This window comes from Myxocyprinus asiaticus, chromosome 32, assembly GCF_019703515.2.
Source record: "Myxocyprinus asiaticus isolate MX2 ecotype Aquarium Trade chromosome 32, UBuf_Myxa_2, whole genome shotgun sequence".
Taxonomy (NCBI): domain Eukaryota; kingdom Metazoa; phylum Chordata; class Actinopteri; order Cypriniformes; family Catostomidae; genus Myxocyprinus; species Myxocyprinus asiaticus.
The window spans coordinates 1,337,738-1,355,333 of record NC_059375.1 but is presented as its reverse complement, the minus strand read 5'-3'; the positions used below and the strand labels follow the sequence as shown (position 1 = coordinate 1,355,333).

Sequence of the window (17,596 nt, the reverse complement as noted above, 5' to 3'; positions counted from 1 at the left end):
GGCCATGATAGATAAGGGCCAATAGGGGGAATTTGGCCAGGACACCAGGGTTATACCCCTACTCTTTACGAGAAGTGCCCTGGGAATTTTAATGACCAAAGAGAGTCAGGACCTCGGTTTATCGTCTCATCCGAAAGACGGTGCTTTTTTACAGTATAGTGTCCCCATCACTATACTGGGGCATTAGGACCCACACAGACCGCAGGGTGAGCACCCCCTGCTGGCCTCCCTAATACCACTTCCAGCAGCAATCTTGGTTTTCCCCAGGAGGTCTCCCATTCAGGTACTGGCCAGGCTCAACCCTGCTTAGAGTTTGAGTTTGACACATAAATCGATTTGAATATGTGATACATAATGCTTCATGGGAGAGCGTGGTCGCAGCTGAGCTCCTTTTTAAATTATGAAAACAATTATTTTTTCCATGATATCAACTACTCTGATTGGTGGATCTCTCTTCAGGATTATGGGTAGTGTAGTTCTTTACCGGGAATTAAGCTATTAAACATGATTTATTTTTTATTTTTTATATGATGTAGAAATCACACTGACTTTTGGCTTTTAAAAAAGCACATATAATCGCTGAGCATATCGTAGAGCTCATGGTAGGTTCGTCTTGAAAGCTTTAATCGTTAAAAAAGCATTAAAAATCAATCTCTGATGGAGAAAATGAATAGGATTTTTACTTCTGGAACCAGACTGTTAAAAAGGGAATCAGGCCGTGTCTTACCGTGTGTTGAGGTGCATCACTGAGAGTTTTAAAGACATTAGCCACTTTCCCAGCAGCCCTCAAGTGCATCCTGAAACTGGGCATGGCACACCGCGTGGCCAAACTAATAACACTGCACACAAATACACATAAGCATGCTTTAGTCTGAAAACACTGCAAGTACAGCAAACAATTAAACAATTTTAAGATGAACCACGTTGAATACATTGAGAGGATATTACTGTACCTAAGGCAGCGTGTGTTGAGGGGTTGACCAGTCTTCAGACCAGTGGCAAGATACTCAAAGTCATCGGTGAACTCCTGATTCTCCCCAAACTCCACCACATCATTGAAGTGCTTCACATGCTGGACAACAGTGTATAACTGCAGAGCAAGAGAAAGAAATGGTGCTGTCGATTATTCTTACGCATTAGTATGCAGACTGAATCAGCCACTGAAACCAAGCAGTGTTAAATTAAAGGCACTGAGAATTTGAAGAGAACATCCAGAAAATGTGATGCATTTTATGACAAAGAAAAGGTGTAAAACTACATCATCTTGTCTTTTGGTGTTGCCAAGCAACTGTAGTGCTCAAGGCCTATTTACAGAATGTCTACGTAAAGTGTGGACTTAAAATCTTGCCTTGAAGACTGTGCACCAACTTAGCTGCTTCTTGCTTGTATTGTTGCACCAGATTTAACCGTGAGCCAATGCAGATGAGGCTTGGGATGGCGGAGGGGAAGATTTTCAATGAATAATGGATTGAATTTCAGTCTGTTACTCACACAAAGTAATTAGATGGCGTCTGAAGACTTTTTGGAACTTGTAAATCACAATCCAAAAACGTTTCACAATAAGGTTGTATTTGTTAACATTAGGTATCATGAACTATTAGTGAACAATATTTTTAATGGCATTTATTAATCTTGGTTAATGTTAATTGATAAAAACAGCTATTCATTGCTGGTAAGCATGCTAGTTCATAATGCATTTACATAACTTTCAACTCAAAATATATGCTGAAATTAACATTAACCAAGATTAATAAAGTACTGTTCATGTAAAATAATAAAGTAATATTAATGAATTCAACCTTATTGTAAAGTGTTTTTTAAAACATGAGTGTGAGTAAAATCATCTTTTTTTTAAATTAAAAAACAAAACAGGTGAATGACTTGAGTGCTACTCAGTTTTGTTCACACATGCAAACTTTTTGCAGAGCCCCACTCAGTAGGCAAAGAGTTGTAATGCAGGTGGGTTTTTAACATGATCACACCATAAAACAACAGTGCTTTCTAGACACTATCAATAGGTCTTTGTGTATTACTTTATTAAAAACAGTCCTAATGATCATGCCAGAGTTTCCAGCATGCTACCATTCAAAAACAGCTGCACTACATTTGTCTGCATATTAAGATAAAGCTTTATGCCGTTATTATTGGTTCTGTGCCATTGACTTCCAAATTTAATAGGCTCCAGCATGGCTCTTTATAATAAAGTTGCCAAATATTCAAATGTGTAGTGCATAACAAATCTCTCATCTCAGCAGTAAAGCCATTCCCAAACCGAATGTTTCTTCATTTGTACATCACAAAACACACGTGCCTCAACCTCTTTCAGTCTGATATGCTGAAATTGAACTCGTCAAACTTCCAAAAACATTGTTGCTTCTTAATTTTCCAGAAGTTATAATACTTTCTCCATGTTTAATGTGCAGAGACAACTGTAAGCCTGCCATTTGTAGGTGGATTTGCTGAAGCATGCAAACACTGTGGCTCTATGGTGCTTTCAAAACATTGATATGTCTGTATGAGCATCATGCCCAGCCCAACACAGCAATACTCGTTACGTTTACATGTGCAGTAAAAGTTTTTGCATCATTGACAGTCTTCATTTGTCTGTCCAGGTATTCATGACACAATGCGTAAAGGAATATTTGAAAGGATAAGCTGAATTAAAAACACGTCACATGTGAGTTGGCAAGTTTCTTACAGCCAAATAGCAATGGGACATTTTATTTTGTGTTGACTTGATTAACGGGACATTCCTAAAACAGCTTGAAAAATGCTTAACATGACTTAATGTACGATTACAATGACTAGAGAAAACAACTCACTATCCTTTAAAGAACATTTTCATAATCCCTTGTTTGTCTTCCTGATTGTTGTAGTAGCTACATTAAGCCACAAAAGATTTAATCATTTTAAGTGTTTAACCTATACTGCCACAGTTTCTCTCACCATCATTTAGCTCTCTCTTTCCTCCAGATCGAGCACTGATATAATGCAATGCAATGTATTTTTTATTGTGATGTAAATATAATTAATAATTGAAACATACCCAAATGAATGGGAATTGAAAGCTTGTGAATCAGAATCGAATCATGATACCGTGATGTATCACAATATGTATCGTATCGTGAGGTGGCCACCTATACTCAGCCCTAATTTATCATGTTCTCAAATGTTTTATTCCTGAAAAAATGCAGCAATTTTAATTAACCTTTTATTCTTTGGAAAATACAAAAGAAAAAGTGTGCAAATTGTCAATGATCTTCCTCCGCTACTGTGAAGTGTAGTATTAGTAGTAGTAGTAGTGTTCAGGTCCTTTTCTCTTGATTTGCTTTCCATTCTAATCTGCAATTTCTAACATTGACAATTAAATGTGAAAATTATTCAAATGCAAACAAATACTGAAATGTTTTCAACTGTTTGGGTGCGAGACGCTTAAATACCAGACAAACCGTGTCCTGTATGGATTTAATATGGAACACAATTCTGTTCTCTTAAATGCGGACAATCCCGTATTATATGGTTGGTTAGAAACCCTAGTCTTTCGTAGCAAGCACGCACAAACAGAGAGACCAGATGTGGTCCGATTAACGTATACATGCTGGACGAAGCGGAGTTACAGTCGCATTATCTAGGTCAGTTAGTTCGACTTCGCAAAAATCGGACTGGTAAAATTTCAGTCAGACTAAAACGTTTACATGACACTTTAAAAAGACTAATTATTGTTTTAGTCCGAATGAAAACAAACTTTTATAGTGCACATAAAAGTACTCACTGGCTCAACCAACGGCAAAACTTTGTCATGGGACTATTTGTTTGTTTGAAGAATGGCAGAAAGTATTTGGGAAACATGTATATACTGCACACTATTCAGTATGTAGTAAGGAAGTATTCCATTCTAAATATAGCCAATAGTTTTGCAATTCTGTTTGACGCCGCTAGTGGCACAGAAGTAACACACTTCACTTTTAAATCTGTGTAGTGAGGAAGATATTTTGATGTGATGTCACGCAGCAGGTTTCTGCACCAAATGTGAAGGGTGAGCACTCACCTCCTTGTGTTCTTTCCTACATTTGAGCGCCGTGACCATGTCCTGGTAAGGCTCTGTGGGGATAGTGACAGACTTGATGACTTTGGGAGGAGGGGCCGGAGCTTTGAATACACCGTCATCCTTGTGTGAGTTTGACTCTTTACTGTCTCCTGATGAAGCGGCCTGTGCAAAAACAATCACTCAGAAATACAGCAGAACAACATATTTGGAAACACTGCAGTGCTGTGATTCACAGGAGCTGCCAATAAGCAACCCACTGCTGCTTATGTAACATGACGACTAAAGACTGCTCACAGAGCAGAATAAATGGCCAGTAGCAATGCTGCTAAATAAAACCAACAAATCATGCTCCAAAGATGGCTAACTTCCACACAGTTTGAAAATGAATTGAAATATTTTTAACATTCAATTTTCCTTTTATTATTATTTTTTTGGAATCAATTTTTATTGATTCCACACTCAAATCATAAACATAAACAGCACATGAAAACACGGAATCAATTTTCAACAAAATATACCCCGCTCCTTCCCTCCTTCCCTACACACAACCCAGTGGTCAGACACAGAATAATAACAGACACACATACAAGCAAACAGTCCAAAAAATAAATAAAAAAATACTCAGATATATAATAAAAAAATAAAAAATTGCCCAACAAAAAATAAAAAGGGTTCCACACGTCAATTAATTACATACACACCATTTAAACTGTCCCTCTCCACTGTTCCTCCCTGGCACCCTCCAAGAAGGCCAAATAAGTGCCATACTTCTTCTCAAAGGCACCCAAGCTGCCCAGCTGCCTATGCGACATCTTTTCAAAGGCCGCCACTGTGCCCAATTTGGTGCACCACTAATGAAATGAGGGTGCACCAGCCGACTTCCATCCCCCAAGGATCACTTTCCTGCTGATCATCACACTGGTATGGACCCAGTTTTTAATGTGTGTGTTCGCTAAGTTAACCCCTGCCCCATCACCCAAAATACAAAGTCTGGGGCAGAATGAAATCTGAGTGTTCAGGATCTCACAGACATAACTCTGAACCCTCGACCAAAACTCTTGAATCTTAGTACAATACCAAAAAACATGGGCTATGTCCCCATCCTCTGACTGGCATCGTCAACAGGTGCGTGTATCTTTAAGACCAAGCCTATGCAATCTAGAGGGAGTCCAATAAAAACGATGCAGAATCTTAAATTGAATGAGGCGCATCCTTGCATCCCTAGACATAGACTTGGTATTTTTTAAAATCCTACCCCAAGTCTTTCTCCCATAACTTCTTGAGAGATGTCAAAAACCCATCCCCTAGACTCTGAATTAGCCAGGAATAGTACGCTGAAGCCTCGTGACCCTTTCCAAAAGCCACTAGTACCATCTCAAGAGTGTCTGCAGCTTTAGGGGGCTGTGTACGACACCCAAAGATGGTACAAAGTAGATGGTGCAGCTGTAAGTACCTGAAGAATTGAGATCTGGGAATCCCAAACCGGTGTGTAATATTTTCAAAGAATCTCAATGCTCCATTTTCATACAGGTCACCCAGCATAGCAACTCCCTTCTCAATCCATTCTGTCCAGCAAAAAGGGGACTTATTAATACACAGTTTAGGGTTTAACCAAATACTTGCAGCAACGTTCAGGTAAATGTCCGAACTGAGCACGCGGGAAACACTTGTCCACACTAACTGCATGTGTGAGATAACAGGATGTGTCTTTAGTTCTCCGGGCAGCTTGGTAGAAAGACACTGCAATGGCAAAATCGGGGCAAGAAGTTCTTGTTCAATGCAGAACCAGGGAAGGGCTCTTTCAGGTGGGAGCGACCAATGAGCCAAATGTCTGAGACTGAATGCATAATAATAAAACGAAATCTTGGGTAAGCCTAGCCCACCTTTGTCAATCGGCCTATGTAATTTATTGAATTGTAATCTGGGACGTTTACCATTCCAAATGAAGGACTTCGCTATGCTTTCAAATTGCTTGAAATAAGAAAGGGGGACATCAACCGGGAGAGACTGTAGCAGGTAGTTACATTTTGGAATACAGTTCATTTTAATAACATTAACCTTCCCAATCATCGATAAATGTAATGAAGCCCACTTACCCACATCGCTCGAAAACCATTTTATTAAGGGGTCAAACTTAACTCTAACTAAATCAGACAAATTTGTGGGGAATAAAATGCCCAAATACTTAATGCCCTGTTGGGGCCACTGGAAGGCACCTGGCTGGAAGGCCGTTACTAGACAGTATGCTGTCAGAGCCAATGCTTCGGATTTAGACCATTTGACTTTGTATCCTGAGAAATTGGAAAAGGAATTAATAATTCTGTGGAGGCAAGGCATAGATCTAGTAGGGTCAGAGACAAATAATAAAATATCATCTGCATAAAGCAGAAGCTTATGCGCCACGCTTCCGGCCACCACCCCTGGAAAATCATCCTCCTTTCTTATCGTGGCTGCTAATGGTTCCAGGGCAAGACAGAACAATAATGGGGAAAGAGGGCAACCCTGCCAAGTGCCCCTATTCACAGTAAAATAATCTGAGATTAATCCATTTGTTTGTACCGCTGCTACAGGGTGTCTATAAAGTAACTTGATCCAACCAATAAACGTACTCCCGAACCCGTATATTTCCAAAATCTTAAAAAGATAATCCCATTCTACCATATCAAATGCCTTTTCGGCATCAAGTGAGATGGCAGCGACCGGAATCTGATCATTCGCCACTGACCACATGATATTGATGAAACGCCTAATATTATTAGAAGAGCTACGACCCTGAATAAACCCCACCTGATCTATATGTATAAGAGATGTCATAACCTTACTTAATCGGTTAGCCAAAAGTTTTACATCTAGCTGGATCAGGGAAATTGGATGGTAACTTTTACACTCGCTTGGATCTTTGTCCTTTTTAAGTATCAGACTGATCCGGGCTTGTGTCATGGTTGGCGGAAGGTTTCCATTCTTTAATGATTCAGAATAAACTTCTAACAAAAGCGGAGCCAGTTCTGTAGCATAAGATCTAAAAAATTCAGCGGCAAAACCATCTGGCCCCGGAGCCTTGCCTGTAGGTTGGGACTTAATTACCTCGTCAAGTTCCTCCAAGGTTATTTCAGAATCAAGAGAGTTTTTTTGCTCAGTCATCAGTTTAGGGAGTTCTAATGGTTCCACAAATGTTCTAATATCTTCAACAGTAGACGAAGACGTGGAACTATAGAGATCAAGATAGAATTCTTTAAAGGCATTATTAATATCAATGGCTGAGGTAAAAACTTCACCACCAGCAGATTTCACTGACGGAAAGGTAGAAAAAGACTCTCTGCTTTATATATCTAGCCAAAAGCTTCCCTGCTTTGTCACCCGACTCAAAGTATGACTGTCTTGCCCTGAACAACCAAAACTCCACTTTCCGCGACAAAACAGTATTATATCTGTATTTCAATCGGGTCAATTCTCTGAGGCCATCAGATGACATACGGCGCTTCAGCTCTGCCTCTGCACTTTTAATATTTCCTTCCAACTCCACAAGTTCTCGTGCTTTGGATTTTTTGATGAATGAGGCATACTGTATAATCCGACACCTAAGAAGTGCCTCCCAAGCCACGCCCACAGAGGATACTGAGGACCAGTTGGTCTCCATATAAACACTGATTTCAGTCTTTAACATTTGTTGGAAATCAGGATTTTGTAAAAGGGATACATTAAAGCGCCAACTATATGATTTCTTTTCTGAGACTAAAATGTTTCCAATTGAGCAATCAACAACAGATGAAATTAGGGACTTAGATATAAAAAAAAAAAAATCTATTCTAGAGTAAATCTTATGAACTGATGAAAAAAAATGTATAATCCCTACCAGATGGGTTCAAAAGTCGCCAGATATCTGCAAGACCAAGATTTTTACACATCCTGTGAAGCGTCAATGTTGCTCTAGGGGGCTTACACACTTTTGTTTCACTATGATCAAGAACTGAGTCCAACAAAAGATTAAAGTCTCCTCCCAATATTATATCATGAGATGCCAACAGCTTGCAACATCCCATCAAGATCTATAAAAAAGCCCTGATCATCAACATTAGGTGCGTTTGGACTCAAGATGGCACCCAGTATGGCTGCTGCGTTGCGAGCTCCGACACAACATGGCAGTGTTTTGTTTGTTTTGTTTATAATTCTCATGTTTTTTGTCTTGGATGTTGTCTGCCTTATTGTCTATGACAGACAAACACTTTTGGACACTGGTTCAGCAATTACACACCGTAAACCGGACTTCAAATTCCTCAATGCCGACCCGCTGTTTACAAACACATAAGCGGAGCCCTTTGTCTGGGCTGCACAGCTGCGGAAACGCAGGAGGAAAAGGGGAAACAGAGGATCATAAACATCAGAACAGCAAAACGCCAGTACAGGAACAAGATTGAAGGACAGTTTAACACCACCAACTCTAGAAGCATGTGGCAGGGAATTAACATCATCGCGGACTTTAAAGGGAATAAAAACTCCGCCATGAACACCGCTGCCTCTCTCCCGGATGAGCTAAATACTTTTTATGCTCGTTTTGAGGGAAATAACTCCGCCCTCGTGGAGAGAGCTCTCGCGGCCGAAGCTACAGAGGTTAGTTCACTCTCCGTCTCTGTAGCGGATGTAACCCGATCCTTCCGACGGGTGAATATCTGCAAAGCCGCGGGTCCAGACGGCATTCCGGGCCGCGTCATCAGAGCGTGCGCGAACAAGCTGGCTGGTGTTTTTATGGAAATTTTCAACCTTTCCCTCTTTGTCTGTAGTCCCCACATGCTTTAAAACGTCCACCATTGTGCCTGTTTCAAAGCAATCAAAAATCACTTGCTTAAATGACTGGCGTCCTGTTGCTCTGACCCCCATCATCAGCAAATGCTTTGAGAGACTAATCAGAGATTAAATCTGCTCTGTGCTGCCTCTCTCTCTCTTGACCCATTGCAGTTTGCTTACCGCAACTGCTCCACTGATGATGCCATTGCATCTACAATACACACTGCTCTCTCCCACCTGGAAAAAAGAACACTTATGTGAGAATGTTGTTTGTAGACTACAGCTCAGCATTCAACACCATAGTGCCCTCCAAGCTAGATGAGAAACTCCGGGCTCTGGGCTTAAACAGCTCTCTGTGCAGCTGGATCCTGGACTTCCTGTCAAGCAGACACCAGGTGGTTAGAATAGGCAGCAACATCTCATTACTGACCCTCAACACTGGAGCCCCACAGGGCTGTGTTCTCAGCCCACTCTTGTATTCCTTGTACACACATGACTGTGTGGCAACACATAGCTCCAATGCCATCATTACGTTTGCTGATGACACGACGATGGTAGGTCTGATCACTGACAATGATGAAACAGCCTACAGAGAGGAGGTGCACACTCTTGACACACTGGTGTCAGGAGCACAACTTCTCCCTCAACATCAGTAAGACAAAGGAGCTTGTGGTGGACTTCAGGAGAAAAGACAGAGAACACAGTCCCATCACCATCAATGGAGCACCAGTGGAAAGAGTCAGCAGCTTCAAGGTCCTGGGTGTCCACATCACTGAGGAACTCACATGGTCCATCCACACTGAAGTCGTTGTGAAGAAGGCTCATCAGTGCCTCTTCTTCCTGAGACGGCTGAGGAAGTTTGGAATGAACCGCCACATCCTCACACGGTTCTACACCTGCACTCTAGAGAGCATCCTGACTGGCTGCATCTCCGCCTGGTAAGGCAATAGCACAGCCCACAACCGCAAAGCACTGCAAAGGGTGGTGCGAACTGCCAGACACATCATCGGAGGTGAGCTTCCCTCCCTCTAGGACATATATACCAGGCAGTGTGTGAAAAAAGCTCGGAGGATCAGAGACTCCAGACACCCGAGCCATGGGCTGTTCTCACTGCTACCATCAGGCAGGCGGTATCGCAGCATCAGGACCCGCACCAGCTGACTCCATGATAGCTTCTTCCCCCAAGCAATCAGACTTTTGAACTCTTGATCTCCCATGATCAAATACATCAGCACTGCACTTTATTACTCTTATATCTCACACCGGACTGTCATAAATTATATTATTATCATATTATATTCTCTCTTAACAACTTACTATCAACCGACAACCTGAATGTCAATACAGTACAATACAACCTACTGTACATTCTAAATATACTTTTTTTATTGAATAATGTGCATCTATATTGTGTGTATTGTATACTGTACAGTGTATGTTATTATTTGTATATTGTGTTGTGTGTAATTATGTGTATATCAGATGTTTAAATTGTCTTGTGTTAATTTTATGTTATTGTAAATTGGTATATGTCTCATCACTGTCACGACTGCTATGTTGATCGGAACTGCACCCAAGAATTTCACACCATTGCACTTGTGTATATGGCTGTGTTACAATAGAAAAGTGATTTAAATATTAGCCAAAATCAACCTTTGCCCCTGAATTTCAGCTAAAACAATAATTACTCTTCCTAATTTATCTTTAATCTGTTTGAGACATTTGAATTGTAGATGCTTATTTATCAGTATAATGACTCCCTTGCTTTTACTTGAGCCTGCACTAAAGAAAACATGTCCACCCCATATCTTAACAAATTTTTCAGCTTCCTGCGGGGATAGATGCGTTTCTTGAAGAAATGCAATATCATATTTCTTACGCTTCAGAGAAATAACCTTCCATCTTTTTATGGGGCGCCCCAACCCATTCACATTCCATGTGGAGAGAGATAACCTACACCATATTAACATTTGACATTGATATAATAAAAAAAAATTAATTGTGTGTCAAAAACAAGATTACACAGACCACATTCCCCATTAATGCAACAATCAAACCCCAAACTTCCCCTCGAGCAAAACAAACAGAAAAAAGAATAACGTGCGCATTAACCCCGCACACGACAGCGCTAACCAGCGACAATACCTCTAAACTCAAAGAGTCCATGTACGCATGCGAGAACCCCCACGACAACTTTGCCAAGGGATTATTCAAGTCTGGTGTTTCTGCACAAATTTTGTGAGGCAAAATTACATAACAGAAAATACTTTGTAAAACAGACCCCAGCCAACAGGCAGAATAACAGAAAAAACATGTAGATTCATTCACAGAACCATCTCGAAGGTGTGTTCCTCCACAAAATAAACTCCAGCTGATATAAAGCCGTTCAGTTTCCTCGGACAGACAAACAATTGTTCAGTGAGCCAGCTGTTATGAGTGCTGCAGATGAGGTAATCATTCTACTAGGAGGCATAAGCACAAAGAACAAACAGATTTAAACACAACTGTCCCAAAATAGTGTAATTCCACAAAACAAGCTCCAGCTGCTAGGAGGAGCCAGCACGAAAAACAAAACCGGCATCCCGGTTCCTCGGATAATCAAGAGCCAAACTAACTGAGGCTGCGCAAAAAAAAAAAAAAAAAAAAAAAAACACATCATAACTTACTCAGCCCATCAACTTTATAAAGGACGTCCTTTATGTGAGCATGTAGATATTTTGCGGTCATCCATAGTGTCCATTCTTGATCTGGCCGGGAACTTCAGTGTAAAAAATATCTTCTGTCAATGCAAAAGTTTCCTGGAGTTATGCCACAAAACAAAGTCCAGCCGCTAGGCAGAGTCAACGCAAAAAGAAACAAAAATGGCACCCAGCTTCCTCAGATAATAGAGTCCCTGAACCGTGAGTCAGTCCACTAATATAAGAAACATGAAATGGCTTACTCACTCCAATGTATTTATGAAGGAGAGTGCCTGTTTTGGACAAGTAAATACTTTGCGACCATTCTTCGTTTCTATTCTCAGTTTGGCCGGGAACATCAGTGCAAATGAGATCTTTTTCTGATGTATGAGTTTCTTACATTCCTTGAACCAATAGCATTTCTCTCGTCAAGTTCGCAAAGTCAGGGAACAAGAAAATATTATGGTTCTTCCAAGAAAGATTCCCTTTGCTCCTCGCCTGGCGCAACACGAGATCTTTATCGGATGATCTCAGATATCTGGCCAGAATCGATCGGGGCCTGTCTCCCTCAGCAAATCTGTGAGCAGGGACTCTGTGAGCTTGCTCGATTTCCAGCTTGTGGCCTGTTGTGTCGAGCAGACTCGGGAAAAGCTCGTCTAGAAATTTCACCATATCTCTGCCCTCCTCACGCTCAGAAATTCCAACAATTCGTATGTTATTCCTTCGGCTCATATTTTCGAAATATTCCAGTTTATCCGAAATTAATTCCAAATCTGTTTTGGACGTGGGCAGATTAGCGGATAATTCCCTTTCCGATGACTCAAGATAATCGATTTGTTTTTCAACTTCTGTCACTCTTGTAAACAACTCAGAGAATTTTGTTTCCATCGCCGTAATCGATCGACGTATTACAACGAGATCCTCCAAGTCAGCAAGAACCTTCGTTTGCATCACCAAAATGTTGGACAGTTGACGCTGAATTTCATCTACCAACGTGCGATCCAAATCGAGTCCCCGTCTCGCGTCCCATCAGAGGCCTCAGCTTGAACACATAAGTGTCTTTTAATGTCTCCAGAGTCTGAGGATTTTGACTTCTTTGCCATGTTTACCTCAAAGAGCAAGTATTTAACTGGGTGTATCGAATCTCACCGGATTATAACATGAAAATAATTTAAAAACTAGCAAACTTCGCAGAGCTCGTGTCTCACATGTCTGCCTCTCACATGGCGTCACCAGTCTCCTTTTATTATTATTAATAGGTAATGTGCAAACGGAGGTGCTGAGCGAATGAGAATGGTCACAAACAGGTGGAATGAAGCATAATTTTATCAGTCAGTGTTCATAACATTACACTGGCTTCACTGGCAGTAGCAGATGCAGGCAGTCTCATTTGTGCAGAATTGTTTTCGTTAGGTTGACACGTGTTGAGAGAAATGAAGGTAGGAAAAGGTTGCTGGTAGAAAAAGAACGACATATTATGGCTGTGTGCACAAATCTTAAAAAAAGGCACAATTCGGGCCAGAAACACACTGACAAGATATTAGAGTGGCTAAAAGAAGCTACTCTGAGAAGCTGAAAAACAAGTTTTAAGCTAACAACCCTGCATCAGTGTGGAGAGGCCTGAAAGACATTACTAACTACAAGACACCATCCCCCAATAATGTAGGGAATCAGCAAATGGCTGACGACCTGAATGTGTTTTACTGTAGATTTGAAAAACCCAGTCTCTCACCCCACACCCACTCTGACCTTCACACAAACACCAACTGCAACCACCCTCCTCCCCCTCAACTTTCCTTTTTGTGGACTTCAGTTCGGCTTTCAACACCATCATCCCAACTATTCTCCAGACAAAATTAAACCAACTCTCTGTTCCCACCTCTATCTGTCAGTGGATCACCAGCTTTCTGACAGATAGGGAGCAGTTAGTGAGACTAGGGAAATTCCCTTCCAGCACCTGTACGATCAGCACCGGTGGCCCCCAGGGATGTGTGCTCTCCCCACTACTCTTCTCCCTCTACACCAATGACTGCATCACCAAGGACCCCTCTGTCAAGCTCCTGAAGTTTGCAGACAACACCACTGTCATCGGCCTCATCCAAGATGACGATGAGTCTGCATACAGAAGGGAGGTTGAACAGCTGGCTGTCTGGTGCAGTCAAAACAACCTTGAGCTGAACACGCTCAAAACGGTGGAAATGATTGTGGACTTTAGGAGGAACCCCCCAACACTGTCCCCCCTCACCATTCTAAACTGCACTGTGGCAGCAGTGGAGTCATTCAGGTTCCTGGGCACTACCATCTCAGAGTACCTGAAGTGGGAGACCCACATTGACTCCATTGTGAAAAAGGCCCAGCAGAGGTTGTACTTCCTTCACCAGTTGAGGAAGTTCAACCTGCCACAGGCGCTGCTGATACAGTTATACTCAGCAGTCATTGAGTCTGTCCTCTGCACTTCAATATCTATCTGGTTTGGTTCAGCTACGAAATCGGATATCAGAAGACTACAAAGGACAGTTTGGACTGCTGAGAGGATTATTGGTTGCCCCCTGCCCTCCCTGCAAGAACTATACACTCCCAGAGTGAGTAAAAAGGCTGGAAAAATCACTCTGGACACCACTCACCCTGCCCACTACCTTTTTGAACGGTTGCCTTCTTGCCGGCATCACAGAGCACTGAGCACCAGAACCGTCAGGCACAAGAACAGTTTTTTTCCCCTCAGGTTATCTATCTCATGAACAGTTAAATTGCCCCATTGAGCAATAATTATGTGCAATACACAATTTATATTTATGTAACATATCCTACATCTTCTGCCATTACATTACATCTGTATATAACAAATGTGTATTTGTGTATTATATATATATATATATATATATATATATATATAGTCTTATTGTGTATTTCTATATATACTTATATTTTCTATTCGCTTTTTATTTTTATTATGTTTTTTATTATCTCTGTTCTGTTGTTGTATTGTTTGTGCACTGGAAGCTTCTGTCACCAAGACAAATTCCTTGTACAATTGTGCTCAAAAGTTTGCATACCCTGGCAGAAATTGTGAAATTTTGGCATTGATTTTGAAAATATGACTGATCATGCAAAAAAACTGTCTTTTATTTAAGGATAGTGATCATATGAAGCCATTTATCATCACATAGTTGTTTGGCTCCTTTTTAAATTATAATGATAACAGAAACCACCCAAATGGCCCTGATTAAAAGTTTACATACCCTTGAATGTTTGGCCTTGTTACAGACACACAAGGTGACACACACAGGTTTAAATGGCAATTAAAGGTTAATTTCCCACACCTGTGGCTTTTTAAATTGCAATTAGTGTCTGTGTATAAATAGTCAATGAGTTTGTTAGCTCTCACGTGGATGCACTGAGCAGGCTAGATACTGAGCCATGGGGAGCAGAATAGAACTGTCAAAAGACCTGCGTAACAAGGTAATGGAACTTTATAAAGATGGAAAAGGATATAAAAAGATATCCAAAGCCTTGAAAATGCCAGTCAGTACTGTTCAATCACTTATTAAGAAGTGGAAAATTCGGGGATCTCTTGATACCAAGCCAAGGTCAGGTAGACCAAGAAAGATTTCAGCCACAACTGCCAGAAGAATTGTTCGGGATACAAAGAAAAACCCACAGGTAACCTCAGGAGAAAGACAGGCTGCTCTGGAAAAAGACGGTGTGGTTGTTTCAAGGAGCACAATACGACGATACTTGAACAAAAATGAGCTGCATGGTCGAGTTGCCAGAAAGAAGCCTTTACTGTGCCAATGCCACAAAAAAGCCCGGTTACAATATGCCCGACAACACCTTGACATGCCTCACAGCTTCTGGCACACTGTAATTTGGAGTGACAAGACCAAAACAGAGCTTTATGGTCACAACCATAAGCGCTATGTTTGGAGAGGGGTCAACAAGGCCTATAGTGAAAAGAATACCATCCCCACTGTGAAGCATGGTGGTGGCTCACTGATGTTTTGGGGCTGTGTGAGCTCTAATGGCACGGGGAATCTTGTGAAAATTGATGGCAAGATGAATGCAGCATGTTATTAGAAAATACTGGCAGACAATTTGCATTCTTCTGCACGAAAGCTGAGCATGGGATGCTCTTGGACTTCCAGCACGACAATGTCCCTAAGCACAAGGCCAAGTTGACCCTCCAGTGGTTACAGCAGGAAAAGGTGAAGGTTCTGGAGTGGCCATCACAGTCTCCTGACCTTAATATCATCGAGCCACTCTGGGGAGATCTCAAACGTGCGGTTCATGCAAGACGACCAAAGACTTTGCATGACCTGGAGGCATTTTGCCAAGACGAATGGGCTGCAAGAATTTGGGGCCTCATAGACAACTATTACAAAAGACTGCACGCTGTCATTGATGCTAAAAGGGGCAATACACAGTATTAAGAACTAAGGGTATGCAGACTTTTGAACAGGGGTCATTTTATTTTTTTCTTTGTTGCCATGTTTTATTTTATGATTGTGCCATTCTGTTATAACCTACAGTTGAATATGAATCCCATAAGAAATAAAAGAAATGCGTTTTGGCAGCTCACTCATGTTTTCTTTAAAAATGGTACACATATTACCAATTCTCCAAGGGTATGCAAACTTTTGAGCACAACTGTATGTGTAAGCATACTTGGCAATAAAGCTTATTCTGATTCTGATTTATCAGTGCACGTTATCCCAAAGAAATATAAAAATTATTGTCTTCATAATCTTTTATCAAAGTGAAATAACTTGCAGCCATTCTAAATTCGTGGCAATTCCAGATTAATAAAATCAAGTCCTGTTGTGCATTTTTCTTGTTAACTATCCAGTTTCACTCAAAATCACTTTAGAGAAGTAAAATCAGTTGTGAATGCCGTTTCCATGTTGATTATAAAAGGCCAGTTCCGGTGCTAAACTATCACAGCCCAACAGCTCAGTGGTCCGCGGTCAGACACATTAAAGGGAAACAAGAGCAGAAAAGTTTTTCACATTTGTGCATGTGAGAGTTGAGTCCAAGCAGTAGGAGTTTTCACATATGGCTGACAATAAACATTGTGGTATATGAGAAGTGTCTGAATAACTGTAGACTGCACTGTGTGTAGAAGTTGGAGTGGAATACACACTAGTCTCCTGTCCTGTGTATGTGTGAGTTTATAAAGGCTCTTTCACACCAAAAGCAACGAGAATACTCAGCATTAGCACATTCACGCCTTTACAAAAGGTGATCGACAGTCAATTTTACTCTGGTACAGTAAGTGGCACCTGTTACACCCTCCACCTATCACAGAAGATGCAGCAATAATGATTTTGTTGTTGATTTAATCAACAAGAAAGAAAACTTTCAAGATACTTCACATACTATTTCAATTCACCTGAATGGCAATATGAACAAAGCAGTCTGAGGGGTGATTAGAAAGAATTGTGTAAAAATAATATTAGGGTCAAATGACAAGATGCTCTTTTATTAATTCATCTTCTATTACTTGAATACAGCTCTTCTATGATGAACATGTTTTCAATTACTGAGTTAAAAGTAATTTTGATATTATTTCTAAGTCAAAAATGTCACGTGGTCTAACCATTCAGAGATAAAAATAAAAAATAAAAAAATACAATAAAAAAATACATTAAGAAGCTAAAATTCTTGATAAAAGAAATGTTGGAGTAATGTTATGAGTAATGTTTTATTATTTCTGTATACACACACACACACACACACACACACACACACTGTATACACTCATGTATTCCAGGTGCAGAGAAAGTATTTTAATACTTTTTACTTGGTTACACAAATAGTTTTTTTGTAGAAAATGCTATAAATGTATCCAAAAATTTGCGAAACAAACATGGATATTAAATTTCTACAAACAACACGTGTTTTAAACTAGATTTTAAAAATAGTTCTAATTTTTAATCACCTCTGTCAACCTCATATACCAAAGAATTGTCAATTGGAACAATACTGATAACAGGCTATTGTCATGTACACACTCTTGTGTTATTTATGTTTGTTCAAAACACTGCATGTTTTAACTGTGCAGTTATGAATGTGACAACATAAATACTTAAAG

At 40.5% G+C, this 17,596-nt stretch overlaps 1 protein-coding gene across 1 annotated transcript in view; it reads right to left on the bottom strand.

The window, feature by feature from the left end:
- The window catches only part of waplb (WAPL cohesin release factor b), a 98,063-nt gene that overhangs the window by 24,127 nt on the left and 56,340 nt on the right, over positions 1-17,596 (bottom strand). The window contains exons 7-9 of the mRNA XM_051667787.1: positions 4,049-4,210; positions 954-1,090; positions 728-839 (exon numbers count right to left, since the gene is read on the bottom strand). Coding sequence (XP_051523747.1) covers positions 728-839; positions 954-1,090; positions 4,049-4,210 — 411 coding nt within the window. The remainder of the gene's footprint in view (positions 1-727; positions 840-953; positions 1,091-4,048; positions 4,211-17,596) is intronic.